Here is a 21,301-nt window from a genome sequence, read left to right as displayed (position 1 = left end):
CTGGCAGAGAAATAGATTTTATTAATACAGATGGCAATAATCATTTTGATGTATCCCCTCTATACCAACCCTTTGTTACAACACTTAGACATAGCTATGATAGCATAGTGAACAAGAGTGGAAAAGAAGTTTTACAAATGTGCAAAGCCCTGGGATTGTACATAGTTAATGGTAGAACACGAGGAGATTCCCTGGGCAGGTTTACCTACTGCTCTGTATTGGGAAATAGTGTAATTGATTATGCAATCACAGATATCTGTCCAGAAATTATAAGTGCATTCACAGTTCTACCACAACGCCCCATATCAGACCACAATCAGATCACACTATCTGAAAAAAGCAGAGACCCATACCCAGAAACATGCCCCCGATGACAACCTGTTACCTCTCCCAAAACATTACAAGTGGACAGAGAAAAGTCTCACTGATTACACCAATTCATTTAACACTAATATGCAAACCATGCTAGATAGTTTCCTATGTAACCAATACCTGCTAAACAAAGATAGCATAAATTTAGCCACTAAAGATTTAAATCAGATATTTATGAAACTAGCAAAAGAGTCTAAAATGATAAGACCAAATGCCAAATCAAACAAAAAGCAAGCAAAAGAACAATGGTTTGACAATGAATGCTCCCTTTTCAGAAAGCATCTCAGAAACCTGTCAAACAAGAAACATAACGGTCCTGAAAACCAAGAGCTACGCCATGAATACCACACAGCCCTGAAACAATATAAGAAAATTATCAACCAAAAAAAGACCAAATATACTGAAGTTGAATTAATCAAAATTGAAAAGGAAATAGACCAAAATTATTTTTGGAACCTGTGGAAAAGATTTAATTCAACCAAGAAGGAATATAGCATTAAAATTAAAGATGGCAATGTTTGGAAAAACTATTTTTCAAATTTATATCTAAATCCAGAAAACGATGGTTTAAACACACAGCAGATGTTCATAATTGACAAATTAAAATCATTAGAAAATGCAATAAAAGACAACCAAAAAGCTTTGGACGGTCTAATTACAATTGAGGAGCTACAAGAAAAACTTGCCGATCTTAAAAATGGAAAGGCTTGTGGTATCGATGGTATCAGGACATAAATGCTGAAATACAGTAGTAATAAACTTAAACTGGCTATACTAAAATTATTTAACTTAGTGTTAAAAAGTGGAATTTACCCTACAATTTGGAACGAAGGATTGATTACTCCTATCTTTAAAAGTGTAGACAATCTAAATCCTAATAACTATAGAGGCATTTGTGTAAATTCTAATTTAGGGAAACTATTTTGTAGTATACTAAATTCAAGAATAATGCCCTACCTCACTGATAGTAATGTATTAAGTAAATCACAAATTGGCTTTATACCCAAACATAGAACAACAGATCACATATTTACTCTCCATACTCTAATCCAAAAACATGTACATCAAAAAAATAAAGGAAAAATATATGCTTGCTTTGTTGATTTCAGGAAAGCTTTTGATTCAATTTGGCACAATGGTCTTTTCTATCAGTTACTCAGAAATGGTATTGGAGGCAAAGTTTATGATCTAATTAAATGGAAATACTCAGAAAATGAGTGTGCTATAAAAATTGGAAAGAAAAGAACTGATTTCTTCAAACAGTGTCGTGGGGTCCATCAAGGTTGTAATATGTCCCCAACACTTTTCAATATATATATTGACCAATAAGCAAAACTACTTGAAAACTCCCCTGCCCCAGGACTTGACCTGGAGGGGAAAGAAGTCAAGTGTCTGTTTTATGCAGATGACCTCCTACTGTTATCACAAACAGAACAAGGAATGCAAGAATATCTGGACATACTCCATGATTATTGTATAAATTGGGCAATCAGAGTAAACCTAGATAAAACTAAAATTATAATATTTCAAAAGAAAGCAAGATCACAATCTAGAAAGTATCAGTTTACTTTGGGAGAGACAACACTGAATCACACAATGGAATACACCTACCTTGGCCTAACTATCACGGCTTTGGGTAGTTTTGTTAAAGCTGTGAGTTCACTAGCAGACAAAGCCCGTAGAGCATATTACAGTATACGAAAATATCATTCAAATTAAACCCCCCAATTAAGATCTGGTTAAAAAAATTTCCAAAGTGTTATTGAACCAATCCTCCTATATGGAAGTGAAGTTTGGGGCCCGTTAATTAAACAGGAGCACTGGGACTCAAACCCTGCTGAAAAAGTGCATCTTGAATTCTGCAAAAACATCCTCAGAGTCCACAGAAACTGCCCAAACCACGGCTGCAGAGCAGAGCTGGGCCAGTTCCCCCTCTTCATTAAAATCAAAAAGAGAACTATTAAATTTTGGAAGCACTTGATAGAGTCTGATGTAGACTCGTACCAGCACAGAGCATACTTGGAGCAGCAGGGCTGTCTGAACCCAGATAATAATACCTGGAATGGGACAAATGAGGAAATCAGATTGACAAGTCAAAATGACACTACAAAAATAATTCCATACTCACAAATAAAACAAATCGACAAAGATAATAAACAAAAATATTGCCAACAATGGAAAACAGAAACTCAAACAATCAATAAATTAGAATGTTATAATTTACTGGACAGAGAATTCCAATTGGCCCAATATTTAACCCAAATAAAAAAAAACCCAAAAAAGATGTAGACTCAGCGACCATAAACTTGCCATTGAAACTGGTCGCCATAAAAGAGAATGGCTAGAAAGATCAAAAAGAACCTGTATCCACTGTGACACTGAAGAAGTAGAAACAGAAACTCACTTTCTCACAAATTGTCCCAAATACAAAGAAATTAGAGAAGAATTATTTCCCAGATTTAAAGAGAAAATCCCCAACTTCCTCACCCTCCAACAAGACGAAATAATCCCAATCCTTCTGGGAGAAGACAGCTCTGCTGTAGAACTAGCAGGAGAACACATCACTGCATGTCACACATTAAGAAATGTTTCAATGTAAGACTGTAATGACTCATTTATTTCTGTTTATTGATACTATCATTATTCTCATTATCACTTATTATTTTATTATTGTTTATTATTTTACACACACAATTTTTCTTCTTATTTTATTTTTCTTAAATTTTATTCTATTTATATATATATATATTACCTTATGAAGTGTATTTTTGTCCTGTTTAATTGACTCTTTATGCTTTAGCAACATAGTCTCTGTGACATTCATGCAAATAAAGTGAATTGAATTGAATTGAATTGAGAGAGAGAGAGAGAGAGAGAGAGAGAGAGAGAGAGAGAGAGAGAGAGAGAGAGAGAGAGAGAGAGAACTCAGAAATTGGAATAAAGGGGAGTGATTTGTAGTATCCACGACAAAGAACAGAAATTCTTTTGAGCAAATGTGATATGGCCAGTAGGAATGTATGGGGTCTCATTTAGAGGGTAGGGGATGCATTCCTCCATTGCAACACAGTTTCAAGACATACATCAGACTTGACTGTATAACATATTACCAGAGTGACAACATTTTGGAAATTCTAAGTGCAACATGGCATTTTTACACAGCATTGCAAATACATGTACTTCACAGTCAGCAGTATGTCTATGATCTCTTTGTTGTTCCCTCATCATGTTATTTGTGAATGTGTCATTACTTTAGGAGAGTCTACTAAGCATTAGCAGGTGTCCTAACTATGCATAGGAACACAGGGGCAGTGGGTAGAGATACACCCTTTTGTTTTACAGGGAACCCCACTATAATTAACCCCCGTGAGGCCTGAGTGTCAGTCTGGGAATAAACGATCCAGTAATGGTTCTAGCAGAGTAGGGGGTAGGACGGAAAGCATGGTGATTAGCTAGCGGATACAAGCTTAAGTTGTAGAAATGGTCTGAATCTAGATAGTTATTAGGACTCTGACTGGAGATGATGTCAACCCTGCAGTACTGGTCAACCCACAATATAGTGTTACATGCTGCAGACAGACCACCCTGAATGAAGGATTGAAAGTTTAGGCTACTGAAACTTTATATACAAACTTCACGACGAAAGAACATTGAGGCAATATGGTCAGTGGAGCATTTGCTTTACTGGACGAAATATGTGCTTTCAGAGACGCACAGCACTAGTTTTGGCAATTACATTTGCATCATGTGAGGACCAGTGAATCATATTTTGAGAAGGAAATCTCTTTCACATTACACATACTTGGTCCAAGAAATACTACTGTGAAATATCTGCATGATAATATTCTATTTATTTTGGAAAGCTGAGATTTTTGTGGCTAAATAATCAAGCAGACATTTCAATTTTCCAACTAATGTGCTGTGATCTAATAACAAGCCACAGTGAGCAGGGCTGAGCGAAGCGTAATCCCATAATCCCTAGAAATATCGGATTCAAACGCAAATACCATAATTATGATTAATAGTAATTATGATTTACTGCAGTCATTAGATGGAGGTCTTTCTGAACATAGACATTAAAAAACATTTCATGTGTGCTTTGGGGCACTGGTGATGAGTGCAGGACTACTTGCATTTCATAATTTATGTGATTGTATGAGCACTGTAATCCAACAAAGTAGATTTTGACACATTTCTGATAACAAAGATTTCAGCAGTAAGCGTAATTAAACTGTGACGTTGGAGGCAGACAAATTTAAAGTTGAGTTAAAACATGCCCTGCTCATGTTATTTTTGCAGATTCTTTTAGATCAATTTGTAATTAAAATTCCCTACATGCACCACAGACTTTAGCCCTTTTCAGACAGAGATTTCGCAATAGAGCCACAATGAAGGCTCACCTCTACACTGCCTTTGTTTGTTCATGCTGAACTGTCTTGCAACTAAAAGAGGCATGAAGGAACACATAATGTTGAGAACTGTGATTTCTTTTCAAGCGTTTTCACCCCTTTTCCACCTGTAAATCTAAATATCTCAGCAACAAAGTCTCTGTATGTATTATATTGTGTTGTGATTCAGATCCTAATGCATTGTGGAAAGAGTGGTCTGGCTCTCACTCGCAGAGAGGGATCATGAAAACTTGGTAGGGAGTGGTGACTTTTCCATATTAAATTTGGTGATTTCTCTCTATATAAGTCGATACTAACTACAACAACACAATAGTAGAAGTCAATAAAGAGATAATCACCTCATTTTAGGGGCAAGTCCATTTGGCCTGCACTTTTTTTTTCAGGGGCACCAAGGCAACATGACAGGGCACAAAGGCCACTGAGTAAAATGTGTTGATTTACCTTTCAGACTGATACCATAACATCCTAATTTATAATAAGACATGGATTATGTATTAAAACAAAATTTTAATACCAAAATCAAGTTAAAGTTACATTAGAAAGTAGTTTTTTTTAAGTTGGGTTAGGGTGAGGTGATTTTTGTGACACCACACTTAATATTATTGTTATTGAATATTTCTCCCAATAGAAATTCCCCCAAATTATGGAAAAGCACATTTTTTCAAAACAAAAAAATTGGAGAATAACCAGCAGGAGACCATGGATGTGTGGAGTGATTTTGGTGACACTACACTCTGAATAATAGTGAAGTTATTGAATTTATTGTAGATTCTCTTTTCAGTGATGCACTTTGTAGACGGTCCCTGCGCCCTCGGCTCACAGACGGCTGATCATAGAGACCAGAGTTAATGTCCAGACGCTCGTTTTGATTAACATACGGTTGTATGGCGGGTGGATAGTGCCAGGGTAACCCTACCGCAGGAGACTCTCGTGTGACATCAACGTCTGAACTGGCTGACGTCGCCAGTGCAAGTTGTCGTTGATAAGTACGTCGCCTCACCTACGCCGTCAAAATTGCAACGGGTATTTGTTGAAGAACTCCTACCAGATAAGCTATTGAGGTAACAAATAAACAAATATGTAGGGGCGGTCTCCTTTTAAGCCACTGTCCCACAGTAGCTGTTAATAGTTATACTAGAGATGTGCCAATTCTTACATGTTGCATCTTTCATCTTAAAAAATTCTGAGTGTGACGACGTACTTTGTAGACGACGTGCTTTGGTGATGACGTGTGTTTCAGGCGTATTTTTTGTTAGTAATTCTAACATACGCCGTCGTCACGTCGCCGTCGATACACGTTCTTTCAATGCACTCGCCGCGAAGTCGCTGCCGATGTCTCATCTGCTGTCCCATTCACTCCCATTCAAAAATCCACACGGTCAGGCGGTGACGGAAGGGGAGGTTGCTCCTTCTCCTGGTAATCCTTGCATTGGCACTATCCACCCGCCATAACGGTTGTAGCTCGTTGTCTTCCTCACTACGGTAGGAAAGTTCCGTCGTTTGTGTTTTAACAAGGTTTCTCTTAGAAGTTATTGATCCGGGAAGTTCGAATCTGTGAATATATTTCCAACTTTACTGAACTAAATCCTACCACATAAGTCAGTTACGTATCATGTCAAAACCGGCTATGCTCGCTCACTCTCGCTGAGCTGTAAGTTTCGTTCTTCTGTTTTGAGACGCTGCTGCTGTTTGAGAGGCTTTCACGTGAGATCATCGTGATGATGAGACTCCACCTGCGCGAACCGCGGACTCACTGAAGTTACTGTGAGTGACTACTGTGCACTCATGTGGCTGTAATTCAAGGCATGAACACTACGCTGACCGGGCCAGGGGCACAGAGGCCACTGTGGCCGTACGATGAGTTTTTTTTTGACGGTGCATCAGCAAAGTGCGGGCAATTCCCACCCTACATGCAGTCAATGCACTGTCTCTATATTGAAACGTCATCTGATCGGCCTGATTTGATCTATTTTGAGAACTCCGATCAAAACAGATAGGGGCATTATCGGCCGATTGCGATCGGTTGCTGATCGATCGGTGCATCTCTAGTTAGTACCTCTGCTTGCAGGTCAGAGGAAGAACAAAACTGTGCCCCCATTCCGCCACTCTAACGTTCATACAGACAGCAAGGCAGAACAACGGCGCAATATTCATGCCTTAAAAAGGCAGTGTGAAAGGGGCTTTTGTCTCTGCTAATTCTCTTGCCTTACATGGTGTTTCCAGCTGCCACTTTTAACCTTTACAGTTTAGCTTTCATACTATCCCCCCTAACTTCTACACAGCAATGCGCCAGCACCCAGACTAATCAGTAAGAGTCACAGGTGAGGTTATAAAGGACCAGGATATTCCCCATCTTAATTCTGCAAAAACAGGACCAAGGTGCCGCTACAGGGAATTTAACCAAGGATCTTTAACTCTTTACTTACTGTTGAGTACTACAGAAGCAACCAGGACAATTTGAAACAACCCCGAACAGAGGGGTGTACTCTGAAGCATAATATAATTTATGGTTAGCGTGGTATGTTGAGCTTAAATCAGCAGTTTCAGGGTTATGAAAGTGGCTCTCTTAACCTGGCAAGATCGTTGTGGTAATTTATGCTGCATACCTAACCTGGTTTGGACCAGGTTATGTTCAGAGTTTCTGATTGAAATTAGCCAAAAAGCACCTTTCACCAAACAGCAGTATTGTTACTAAGACCATCTTAACTGAGACCAAGTTATGATCAAGCCGAGACTGTATTAGGACAGAAAAAGAACCAAGCGTTTGAGGATGTCAAGACCAAGGCAGGGCAAGACCATATTGAGCCCGAGTCCCACAAGGCATGACACTAAATAAAATATGGAACCTGGAAAATATGGAAACAATAGTCTCTGCTAAAATTGATCTGAAACATCTACAGTCGCATGAAAACACCCACAGAAGACAAATAAAAATGAATCTATCACCTCTTTTATTGCCATGTATATTAGAGCCCGACCAATATCTTGGTTAGACAATATTATCAGCTGATATTGGCATATTCGAGATGTATATCGGTATCGCTGTAAATGATAGCAGCCAATATGAAACTTTTTTGATTTTACAGAGCATGAGGCAGAAAAAGATGATTGGGGAAATTCAAAATATTTACATTTCCAGTGAGATTTACTGTTTCAGTGAACTAATGTAAAAAAACAATAAAGTTATTGTTAAACTGTAAAATAGCCTGCTCTGTTAGGTATTTTTGTCATAAGTTTTTGAAAACCATATGACATATTAAGTGATTACTGCAAAAAGATTTGTGTATATCAGCCCATTCACCTATATTGGAATTCTTTACTCCCTAGTATCGGCATCAGTATTGGCCCCAAAAATCTGGAGCTAGATCTCATTTGGGTTCTAGTATGTGTGTGTGTACATGAGTGTACCTTTATGTCTGTGTCTGTGTAATGTCTGTGTGGGAATTTTACTTTGTGTTGTATGAGCAACAAATATAAACAAACCCTAAGAAGCTGAAATGAACTTTACCATGTTTTACCGTCCAACTAACACAATACAATACAATTCTTTTTTTTTTTGCAAGCATTAGGTTTTCTAGGTGACACTTGTCTCATAGAAACCATCATTTAAATACAGAAGGTATCAAACAATTATATAATACACTGATATCCCTGCAGTCATGGTCTTGATTAATCATGAAATAAAAGTCCTCTTTGATCAAGATTGACACAAGACCTAGCAAATACTTGTTTGACTCCAAGATGAATCAAACAGTGGCCTTGAGACCAAGACCAACCTTGAGTACTACAACACTACTAATCAGCTCCTTTGAAAGTAGCCTGACTTTATAATCAATAGTCATGAGCCATACATATTCTCAGCTGGAAATATGTATGAAAAAAAAAAAAAAAAAAAAAAAAAAAAACCTGGCTATGTCGAACTTGATTGTAGTATAAGGCAAATCAATGCTTCAGTGAGAACAGCTGAAGCTGCTCTGAAAACAACGAGGTGTCACTCATCCTCAATCTTAGTGGGTGTAGCAGGATGAAACACTTTATTTAGGATAACTGACCCATCACCTACTGAAATCAAAGATACAATGATACAATCCGTGTTTATATTTCTCTGCTGCTCCATATTTATAATCCATCTAGCATTGTAGCAACATCTTAGACTTTCAAAGAAAGTTCTCTTTCTGCAAGACAAAAAAGCTTTAGAGTTTAGCTTGATGATAAAAAACAAACTTACTCTTTTTGTCCAGGAAGCTATGAATCTACAAACCATACGAATAGATCTTATTTGATTTAGAAAAAGAAAAATGTGACTGTTATTGTTAATCACCTACAATTATGTAACTAAAGAAAGAAAAGAGAGTGCAGTACACTGGACTGGTTGTAATGTGTCAAAGGATACTGATCTCGTTATTACGTTGCATCAACATCTCCTTTAATTTGTTCACTTCTGCTGTACTGTGGTGGCTGTTTTGAATTACTTCTTCACTCACTGTTGCTGCTGGTGACTCCTGTTTATCACCGCTGCTATTTCCTCTTTGTCCTTGCTTGCCCATGATCACCATCTGAACAAAAAACAAAAAGAAGAATAATTGGTTGACATTTCATTTAAGTTACAAAAAATAATTGCTTCTTTTTTCTTTGTTTTTCTTTTGTTTTGGATTTGTCATGGTGCGGTAAAGATAAAACTGCAGATAGGAACATCACCATAAAACAAGAACAGACAGAGAGCTGAGTGTGAAAGAGCTTGCCAGCATTGCCAGAAAATAGAAGGAAAAAAATCTAATTCAAAGCAGATCCACATTCCTACAGAATCACTGGAGCATAACTATGGTGATGCTTGGAGGAATGTAAACTGAACAGCAGACAGAGTGTGTGGATCATAGCAAACTGTAGGAGAGACATTCAAGTGGGATCTGGAACTGCCTCTGGTGGTGGAGCACCAACCAGAGTGAAGGAGCAGTGTGAGCACCGCCATGTTTACCCAACGCTCATTTAGCAACAGAGGGTCTGGCTGCTGTTTTACAAACATAGTGTAAAATCTGTAACAAATTTGACTTTCTCAGAAAAACTTTAAGAAATTATGTTTACCACCAACATTAGGCAAACTACAACAACTAAATCAAATTATAAACTTTTTCCACAGCTGTCTGCATATCAATGGATTGTGCATACTGCCGTGACCAAAATTATGTCCAGACTAAATTTGACATTCGCCCACCTCTTCCAGGTAGTTACTTCCCGAATAGTACATACAGAGAAAATCCTTTAATGACAAATTTGCCATAAATGTAACACAAACAGTGTTTACTATGGTGTCATATTTTGTAATAATAAGAATATGGAAAAATGTTTACTGGCCTATTCATAATCAAATAATCAATTCATGTATAAAACAAGCCCTATTAAAATGGTCCCAGCTATTATCGATCATAATAACTCAGAAGAAGTTAAGAGGCTATGCCAATACAAAGCAAATTTGATTCACACAATTGTCTACATCACCAAAATTCACTTTGGTGTATGTATATTTTTGACTAAACTGATTTGGTCACATTTTCAGAAGACCTATAATAGATTCATTATTGAGCCAAACTTCATGTATTCTTTTTTTGTGACAAAGTAGTATGTGTTCCACTCAGTCCTTCACAGAAAAATTAAAGCTGTAGAAATCATTGGAACTGAAGACTGACATGATATATATATATATTATATATATATATATATATATATATATACATATATATATATATATATATATATATATATATATATATATATATTATATATATATATATATACATATATATATATTATATATATTATATATATTATATATATATATATATATATATATATATATATATAAATATATATATATTACAAATACTTGTAAACTTTTGACCAGGACTGTAAGTTTGTCTACGTTTTGGAGCTGTGTAAATTCTTAGGAAGATTTGGTTTGAACACACACATCAACAATTGCATGTCACATTACACCTTGCCTCTAATTAGATGGCAAATAATTACACCAAGTGTCTAGACTACAGTCAGGCCGTGGGAAAATCAGCAGCACTGGATAAACATCAGGGGATCTTTCCAGTCATAGCCTCTAGAATTTAGCAGACAATATCCAGGTTCATTGTAGTTAGCCAAATGAAGTGATACAATTCTACTTATACAAGTTAATGAGACAGTAACCATCTAAACGTTAACCATATTAAATTGGAGAAGAAAATGTTGTTAATTCAAACATAAAGCATGTTCCAGCAGAGGACAGTAGAGGGAGTTATTAAGAGAAGGTGATTTTTGAGCTGGTCAATGCTGAACTGATGAATAAAGGTTTAATATGTGGTGACTTTTGTATTGATCAGTTCTGATACTGATCAGTTCCGTTCATTCCTTTGTCTTTCACTTCACTGTTACAATGAAAACCAAACTCAATCACTTACAGTTGGAACTGAACAGGGTTTCTACAGGTATTAGACACATAGATGTAACCTATTCAGATAATTCTTTACCAAATGTCAGCCATATTTTTAGACACGTCATGTTAATCAAACATTGCATCTTAGTATGAAGGTGGGAAAATGATTATTCAAGGGAGTCAGGTTGATCTACATTTTGCCAACACGTAAGAAAAAAGACGACTAAAACGAATGTTTTTGTTACTTCAATAATGTTGACTTTCACGCAGAAGAAAAAAATTAAAAGATGGATACATGTAATTCTGAAAAAAATTAATACAATGTTATGACTTTCACGGTCTTATATTTATGAAGTTGAAGTTAAGACATTTCAAGACATTTAAGGACCTGCAGACGCCCTGTTAAATATCAGTGATACAAAAGCAACCTGAACTGAAAATATCTTCGGCTGCCACACTAGGCACAAGGCAAAACAGACCACAGAAAATGGTGGCATGGCAGAGAGAAAAAACACAGATAAACACAGAGGCTGATACAGGGAGACATGAGTGTTGATACATGGAGAAACTGATACTGTAAATACGTTACCTTCAGCAGGGAGAAACAGTGCTGGATTTTCCTCATGTCTGGTCCCAATGATAGTGTCACATCTGGATTAGGCTCATCAAGAAAGGCTTTGACTAACTCTTCCAACCTAAACAAACAGACACACACAAGCAGAGTCTTCCTAATAACCTACCAAAGTTTAGATCAGTGGCACATTCCATGATTCAATCCTTCTCCATCACACTTAACAGAGACTCAACAGGCACTCAAACTGTTAAGATCTACCTTCGAGGAGTGCTTCTAATGTTTAAAATGTGGGTCTGGTCAAAGAAAACTATTTACATAAATGTGTGTTCCAGCTACAGTGCTGTTGATAAACTATCACTAGATGTTAGTCAAAATATTGGTTCTTCAGGCCACCGGCCACTGGGAAAGACCAGAAGGCAGCCATCCAGACGGATCCAATGGAGGCAAGTCAGTGTGTGTGTTTTTTTTCATTGTAGCATGTGCAGCATAGAAACCCACTAGGATTACATGACCTAGGGCTTAAAACAAATGTAGCGGTCTTGTTTCAGGGGTCTATGAGACATCAGTGGCTTTGTGATTGTGGAGAAAGCCCTTCAGTGACATGTACAATATTTTGTAAGAGAGGACACATCATCTTTCAAATGCCAGCCAATATAGTTACTTTATTCTATTTTTTTCCTAGGTGTGAGGTCCTTGATGTAGAAAAATGTGGGTTTGACAATATAACAAGGATCTGGGGGCTCTAAATATTAGAAATTCTACATATATGTAAATTCAAAGATGTTTTGCTTCATTCTCTTGAAGTACAGAAAGCTGTATAGACTGGATAAGGAAGCATAGACACAGCACTCTGAGACAGGCACGGGGGGGGGGGGTTAAAGCAAATAATTTTAAAAGTGATTGGGACTTGTCTCACCCTCATGTAATAGCTTCAATTCCCCCCGTGAGAGGTAATATGTTATTTCCCAAACGTAGCAAACTAATATTCTATTCAGAAAAACAATATTCAATTGACTTCAACGGGCGGCTGTGGCTCAGTGGGTCGAGCAGGTCGTCTAGTGATTGGAAGGTCACCAGTTCGAATCCCGGCTCCCCCTAGTTGCATGTTGAAGTGTCCTTGAGCAAGATACTGAACCCCAAATTGCTCCTGATGAGCAGTTGGCGCCTTGCATGGCAGCCTCCGTCATCTGTGTGTGAATGGGTGAATGTGGCATGTATTGTACAGCGCTTTGAGCTGACCAATAAATGCAGACCATTTATTTACTCTGGAAAGGCAAAAATCTGTACGCATGAGGACATATGTGCGTATGGAAAGGTCACATCACTAAACACAGTACACACATACATATTGTACAACCTATGATATCGCCTCTAAAACACCTGATTTCAAGTGACTTTGTTGTCTCCCCTCATCATTATTCTCTAAATCTAAAGATAGCATCATATACTTAAATCTCTAGGCTACTGTAGAATGACAAACTGAGAGGACTGAAGATATAAGGAGGTGACATACTTCTGGATCTCCTCCACAGTGAGCTTGTCATCTTTCTGTTCTCCTGTCACCATGGCCAGCTCTTCCTTAAGAGACTGGACCTCCCTCTTCAAACGTGCAATTACCTGAAATAGACAGACTTAAAGTGATTCCAGGCAACTGGATGCTCCAGTGAGAAAATGCAGTAAGCAATATATAGATTAGCATTAAACAGCTATGATGGCAAAAGAAAACGAAAACCCTCAGCCACTGTCTGTCCACTCGTGTTTGGTCATGGCCTTGCACACTGAGCCAACGACTGGTTGCTGTTAGTAACCACTGCTCGGGTCTGGTTATTGTATATATAAAAAAGCTAAACATCTCACCAAGCCCAGACATAGCTTCTGCAATAAGTACTTGGTCAGAAATGGTCAGAAGACAACGGATGTGAGAGGACCAATAAACATCACTCTACTGATTAGTACCGTGGATCACTAGAGGCAATTTATCAGATTACATACAGCTTCTTTTGGTGCCACAAAAGCCTCTATACTCACCTCTTTTTTTCACAAATGTAACAGTACTCCTGCAGACCTGTAAACACACTTTAATGTGTAAAATCAGTGGAGTTACCCTTTAAATTGGTGTAATAGCTTGACATGTTTACTGACAATGATGTGTACAATTAGTGCAGGAGCTGCAAGGTTATGAAGGCAAATGTTATTCGTTTCAAAGGAAATACTGATGAAATAAACAAATATATTACTTGTGAATGTTAACAATGTCATTATTTGTATGAAACACCTTGGAATGCATTTCACTTAGACCTCTCTCTATAGTGCTTTCAACATCTTCAAAATCATTTTGATGAAGTGTATTGTAATAGGGTGAATGGTGTCTCCTTATCACTTGTTTCTGCACTATGTAACTTCAGTGAGAGGGTACGATCCACCATTACAGACATGTTTATTTCAAGATAAAAGTTTGCAAGACATAACATTGTCACAAAGTAACAAGTTTTGTTTGTATTTAGCACCTGCATTACTTCTGTCAACGACAAACTGTGGGGTATGCCAAATTGCACAAAAAGCCAATTTCTACATAATGTTGCTTTCATTATTTTGTATTTATCCAACAGCCACGTTTAGTTGCATAAATCCTCAATTGCCATGGTCCACATCAAGAGGAGCAAGAGCAGGAAGTATGAGGTGAGCCCACTTGACACATGCCCTTGTTTTGAAACTGAATAGTTGCTTGCAGTGTGCCATAACTTGATCTTAAAGTGCTATGATTAAAGGGGCCACACATATGAAAAACAACCCTGAAGAACAGACAAATCTAATAAAACCTTCAGCTTGATACCTCTGTACCGCTAGTTGTACAAGATACATATGTATGTACTGTATGTACTATGTTTATGTATCGTCATTGTGTAGTTTACTGTATTTTCTCCTCAGTAATCATAATCCCTGCACTGTTATACCTTACTTTTAATCACCTTGCACTGTTGGACTGACAGTTACTGTGCATGTTGTTGAAAATGCTGTATCATACCGGTCTGCTTTTGTACTCATCATTTCAGGAAGAGAATGAGTCTCTCTATAGTACATCTAAACAGAGAAATGCAACTACAGGTTAATGGTAGGGAAAATAGGCCAACACCAACATTTGTGGATGGTGAAGTTATCTGAAAGGAAGCCACACCAGTTGTAATAAAACAAATGCACAAATCACACCACAAAACAACACACAAAAACACCTTCTCACATGACACAATCACCACTGAATTTTGACTGCATAACAAAATACTAAAGCAGACTGAATTGCTGGAACTGTTTGAGAATAGACAGAGTGGCGACTGTGTGCAAGATTCACACAGTGACACTCCTGACACCAGGCTGCTAGGAGCTAAGTTCAGTGAAAACCAAATCAAGGTCAAAGGTCAGACTGAGTCATCAAAGCAAAAAACTGCCTATTATGGCAAACCTCATTCCAACTGGAAAGTCACAAGAAGTCATACAGCCAAACATCATCAGCTCAAGGTGCTCTTGAGAAGAAACAGACCTGCAGTGTGGTTTGGGGTAGGTGCCACCAACCTTAAAGAAAATTTCATCCCTAATCCACCACATATCATATTTTTTAACATTGAACATCATAGCTGACCATCGCTTAGCAGAGCCACTCCCTGTATCTCTTTTTTGGGATCCATGGTCTGATGTAATTCTCCCAGCTGCATCCTGACCGCCAGCTGTTGGTCAGTGGAATTCTGCAGTCTATTTCAGCATGCCCGAGCCCACATTGGTACCACAGCACGGCGGCAGACCTTCATACACTCTGAATAAAAAACTGATTCATATTACTGATGATGCCAGCATGTCCTATGGAAACCCATGTAAGTAAAACAGTGCTAAATTAATATTGTAAAAGGAACAGTTAATCCAAAAATGAATATGCAGTCATTATCTACTCAACCACATGCCAATGGGTGACGTTTCGTAGACGATTAAACATTTCTGAGGCTCTACAGTGAAACAGTATTGCAGTATTCTCCTAAACAACTGAAATAGATGGAGACATGTTCTGAAGTGTAAAAAAAAAACAAAAAACGACACCGCTGGATACAGCTCAATACAGCTCATCTGGCGAAATCCAACTCTGCTGACAGCCCAGATAACCCAAATTTATTTGAAAAGATGTTATTTATACCCATGATGTGTGATCGAGCTCATGAACTCACCCCAGATGGGATTCACATTTAATGCTTTCAGCTTAAAGACTTAGGCCTAAAAAACAGTAGGAGAGACTACTTTTCAAAACAATTTGAGATCTCATGGCTTCTGGAGACCGGATCAGAATCAGAATTCCTTTTATTGTGCCACAAACGGGGACATTTCTTTGCCACAGCACCCACAGGACAGTAATATGACAATAAACATTAATAATAGTAACAAATAAACAATTTAATAAAAGGTAAGAATTATGCTAGATAAACTGTATGGAGCCATTTTACATTGTTTTTGCAACAAATCCCCATCTACTTAAGTTGTTATTATGCAGCCTCCTTTAATGAAGGAGGAGGAGTCATAGTTTCCCACTACACCTTAACATGGGCAAAGTCTTTTATCCTCAAAACAAAAAGACATACATGCATGGCACCATTTAGGCATTTTCGACTAAACCACACCACTACACATACAAACTCCCTTCTGACTTAATGAATGCCACTTGGATGAGACAGACAAGGGACCCAGGGAAAGCAACGATATGCAGGAATTTTCACAACTGCTTACCAAACATGTCTAGCTGGTGGGTTATAAGCAGGTGTCTGTTTGACTCACACGTATGCACTAATCAAACCTGTCTTCTCAAGTGAGATGATGTGTGTATCTTTACGTGAGGGGAGAGTCCACGTTTTGGAGGGTCACCCAGCCTCCTATTACCCTGTGCTTAGCTGCATATCTAGGCACATTAAGATCATATTTTTTGACCCTTTAGGAATTACAGAAAAATAACTTGATGGCATTTTCAGCTTTTCCCTTAAGTACACGCTTAAAATAACTGCAACACTGGGATGGTGTAGGTATTTTAGAAGATCAAATAACTGTTGAAAATGTCCTCTGACTGCAGACCAGGATCAGCCTGGCCTAAATGAAGGATTAAGACTGACCTAAGTACTCTTAGTGGAATCAACACAGCCAACCTTATATGGTATGGTCACTGTGGCTGACTTCATTATAATCACAGGTCATTTTCAGCACCTCATTCTTACCCTATCCATGAGACTTGTGGTTGGTTTCCTGCTGTTCAGGCTATCAGGAAGTGCTTTTAGCAGTGCTGTTGCGGTTTTTGATAAACTGAGTCCCTGAGCCCACAGGTTGTCATTTCAGTGGGTCCCAGGGAAAGCCAGTGGGCCCCCAATAAAATTTGTGATTTATGACATATTGTAGTGTTAAACTTGTGTTTGATATTATATGAGTATAATCACGGTTATATTCTTGAATGCTGAAACAGCATCTAAAATTTGGCAAATAAAAGTAATCCCAACTCTCACAACACACAGGCACATCAAGGGCTGGCCACTGAAAGTTGATAAGCCAGTCGTATAGATACATCGTAGACTGATTTTGTCAGAGTTCTTTTAAAGAACAGCATAAAACATGAAAGCTCATAAAAGCGCAAAGGGATGATGTGTGATCAAGCTTGTACACCTAACCAGACAAGCTGTACAGAACCATTTTATGTTGGTTCTTATGTTTTTTTCATGTTTTAAAACAAGTCCCCATCCACTTCAGTTGTTTAGGAGAATGCTGCAACTCTGTTCAGCTGTGAAGCTCCAGAAAGTTTTTGTCGACAGCAAAACGTGACCTGAATTTCCATCAGCAGGAAGGTGAGCAGATAATGACTTGGATGAATTTTCATTTTTGGTTAATTTGTTCATTTAAGTGTCACACAGCGGTGAGGTTTTGTCTTGTCTTGGGTTTTTGTCCCGTGAATGTCCTGTTTTATTTTGAAAGTCTAACTCCCCTCTCGTTTCAGGTCACTTGCCCTTCCTCATGTGTCCCCGGTCTGACGTCATCCCTGATTCCTGATTGTTTCACCTGTTCCCCTCTCCCTCATGTGTTAAATAGTCTGTGTCTTCGTTTGTCTTGTGCCAGAGTGTCTCGTTCCTTCGTGCACCCCAGCCCTTCGTCACAGTCTCGTCTTGCCTAAGTATTTTGGAAATTCATGTCTGATTTTTGTTCTGTAATTATTGTGCCTCAAGTTGAGTGATTTTTTGTTTGTAATTTTTTATAGTATAGATCAGTTCTTAGTTCAGGTTAGCCTTTTGCCTTCCTCCCTTTTGGAGCGATTTAGATTTCCTTGTTGCATTTTTTGTTCATAGAGTAGCTCTGGTTATAGCCTGTGTTTTCCTCCTTGTGAGGGATTTTTTGTTGTAAATTTTTAGTTTGGTATTTAGTCAGGTTCTAGTTTTGTACTCCGATTTCGTTGAGTTCCCACCGTTGGTGTGGTTTTTTGTTTCTCTTTGCTTTCTTTTGTTTCTTTGCTCGCTCTTGTCAGCGTAGTCAGATATAGGTTTCATAGCCTATTTATTTGTCTCTCGGTCTTGAAGCCATACATTTCGGAAGGAAAGTCTGTTGAATTTTGATTCTGCCCTGCATCTGAGTCCTCCTTTTAGTCCAGGCCTGACAGTACACTCTGGCCAGTATTGACTCAGCAGGGACCAGGCAGTTGGTGGAGCTTCTCCAGGCCCAAGAAACCCGCCTAACCCGCCAGGAAGAGTTTCAGACTGCGATGGCGTCTCACCTGGCACACCTTTCACCTCAGCTCCAGGGATTACAGGAACACCTCGCTCCACCTACCCCAGCAGCTCCACCTACCCCAGCAGCTCCACCAACCCCAGCAGCCCCGCCTCCGCCAGCCGATACAGTGCCGGTTCAGACTACACCGATTGTGGGAGCTGGCAGTAAGTTGGCGCCACCAGCCAAATTTTCAGGAGAAATGGGACAGTGTAAGACATTTCTCACTGACTGTTCAATTCATTTTGAATTAACACCTCATGCATTCCCTACTGATTGATCTCAGATGATCATGATTTCCCACCTGACCAGAAGAGCCAAAGCCTGGGCATCAGGGGAGTGGGGCCGAAGCTCTCCACTGTGCAACTCACTAAGCAGTTTTGAGGCCGCTTTAACCGGAACTTTTGATCCGGTTACAACTAGCAGGGAAAAAGCACAGGAGCTGAGCGGGCTGAGACAAGATGACGACTCTGTTTGTGACTACGCCATTCGCTTCCGCACCTTGGCGGCGGAAAGCGGATGGAACTCCACAGCTCTCTATGACGTATTTTGGAAGGGACTCGCTACCCCTATTCAGGATTTATTGATTCCCCTGGACTTACCCGAAGACCTGGACTCCCTCATCACACTCGTCATACGAACCGACAACAGGATCAACATGCTCCAACAGCAACGAAGCAGAGGACGCATGGCAGCAGCGAGAACATCACCGGGCTGGCTGCCCCACTGCAGGTCGTCGCTAGAGCAGGACCATCATCTCCAGCCCGAAGAAGAAGAGGAACTCATGCAACTGGGAGGGACCCGGCTGACACAGGAGGAGCGCCATAAACGACAACTGGAGGACCGATGCTTCTACTGTGGGGAGTCGGGTCATCTAGTCGCTGTTTGCCCAGCAAAGAAATCCACGGTGGGGAGTCAACTCAAGGCTTCAGATGTTGTTTCACGCACACTCACCAAGGTACTCCACCACACTGTAACAGAGCTTAAAGCACTCATAGAATCAGGGGCTGACGCTAACATGATGAACTGGAATCTAGCTGATAAACTCGGTTTGAAGACTGAAATGTTAGATAAGCCCATCTAAGCTAAAGCTCTGAATGGAGAAAAATTATTCTCCATCACACATGTCACAGAACCTGTTCAACTGCACATTGATGACCACAGAGAGCACCTCAGTTTTTATTTGTTCAAGTCACCAGCCCATACTCTGATTTTGGGACAGCCATGACTATTTCGCCACAATCCCCATATAAACTGGAGATCTGGAAAGATCTGGAAGTGGGGGGAAGATTGTACAGGGGAGTGCATTGAATGTTCTAATCCAGGAGAAGACGCAGCCATGTTTAATGTGCACTTTGCTAACTCTGCCACAGACTACGAGTTCCCGGACCTGAGCTCAGTATCTCCCTGTTACCGCCACCTTCGGGAGGTATTTAACAAAAAGAAAGCCATGTCTCTTCCTCCTCACCGACCTTACGACTGCGCCATTGAGCTTCTTCCGGACTCTAACATTCCCAAGGGCCGCCTGTACTCGGTTTCAGGGCCAGAAAGGGAGGCCATGACGGACTATATCGAAACCTCACTGAAGGCAGGATTGATTTGCCCATCGTCATCTCCTGCAGGAGCCGGGTTTTTCTTCGTGGGCAAAAAGGACGGCTCCCTAAGACCTTGCATTGATTATAGCCCCCTCAATGACATCACCATGAAAAAATGCTATCCTCTACCTCTTATGTCTTCTGTTTTTGACCAGCTTCAACAGGCCAAGATCTTCACCAAACTGGATCTGCTCAACGCTTACCATCTGATCCGCTAAGCGGATACACCAACACACCAAGCGGCCACTATGAATACCTGGTCATGCCTTTTGGGCTCACTAATGCTCCTGCTGTTTTTCAGGCCATGATTAATGACGTTTTAAGAGACTTCCTTGACCACTGTCTATGTTTATTTGGATGACATTCTGATTTATTCTCTTGATCTTGAAACACACAAAGTTCATGTTACCAAAGTGTTGACCAGACTGTTAGGGCACCAGCTCTATGTGAAAGCCGAGAAAAGTGTTTTCCATGCCGACACTGTCTCCTTCCTGGGCTTCATTGTAGCCCCTGGAAAAGTACAGATGGATCCGGCTAAAGTTAGCGCTGTGGCTCAGTGGCCCACACCCGATAGCCGCAAGAAGCAGTTCCTTGGGTTTGCTAACTTCTACAGGCGGTTTATCAGAAGCTTTAGTGCAATAGCTGCCCCTCTTCATGCTCTCACGTCCTCCCAGGTGAAGTTCCGGTGGTCGCCCGAAGCAGAAGCTGCCCTTCAGAACCTCAAGCGACGCTTCACCTTGGCACCCATCCTGACCATGACAGATCCACAGTGGCAGTTCGTAGTCGAGGTGGACGCTTCCAACGAAGGGGTGAGGACAGTTCTCTCCCAACGATCAGAACAGGACGGCAAGATGCATCCATGCGCCTTTCTGTCGAAGCGGCTGTCCAGGGCAGAGAGGAATTATGACGTGGGCAACCGGGAGCTGTTAGCAGTGAAGGTAGCATTGGAAGAGTGGAGACACTGGCTGGAGGGGGCTAGCCAGCCGTTCATTGTATGGACGGACCACAAAAACCTTGAGTACATCAAGAAAGCCAAACGACTCAATTCTCGCCAGGCCAGGTGGGCGCTTTTCTTTAACCGTTTCTCTTTATCTCTGTCTTACAGGCGGGGGTCTTGGAACGTCAAACCTGATGCCCTGTCTTGATTATTTGACCCCGAGCCTGTTGC

General features: G+C 39.8%; 1 protein-coding gene across 3 annotated transcripts in view; it reads right to left on the bottom strand.

Moving 5' to 3' along the window:
• Nucleotides 1-21,301, bottom strand: part of kif6 (kinesin family member 6) — a 116,510-nt gene that overhangs the window by 52,586 nt on the left and 42,623 nt on the right. For all 3 annotated transcript variants that reach the window (XM_030392254.1, XM_030392255.1, XM_030392253.1), the window contains 3 exons: nucleotides 13,284-13,387; nucleotides 11,786-11,891; nucleotides 9,172-9,334 (listed from right to left, as the gene is read on the bottom strand). In XM_030392254.1, coding sequence (XP_030248114.1) covers nucleotides 9,172-9,334; nucleotides 11,786-11,891; nucleotides 13,284-13,387 — 373 coding nt within the window. The remainder of the gene's footprint in view (nucleotides 1-9,171; nucleotides 9,335-11,785; nucleotides 11,892-13,283; nucleotides 13,388-21,301) is intronic.

Source organism: Sparus aurata, chromosome 16, assembly GCF_900880675.1.
Source record: "Sparus aurata chromosome 16, fSpaAur1.1, whole genome shotgun sequence".
NCBI classification, from domain to species: Eukaryota; Metazoa; Chordata; class Actinopteri; order Spariformes; family Sparidae; genus Sparus; species Sparus aurata.
Note: the sequence above shows the minus strand (reverse complement) of the source record. Positions and strands in the feature narration are given on the sequence as shown.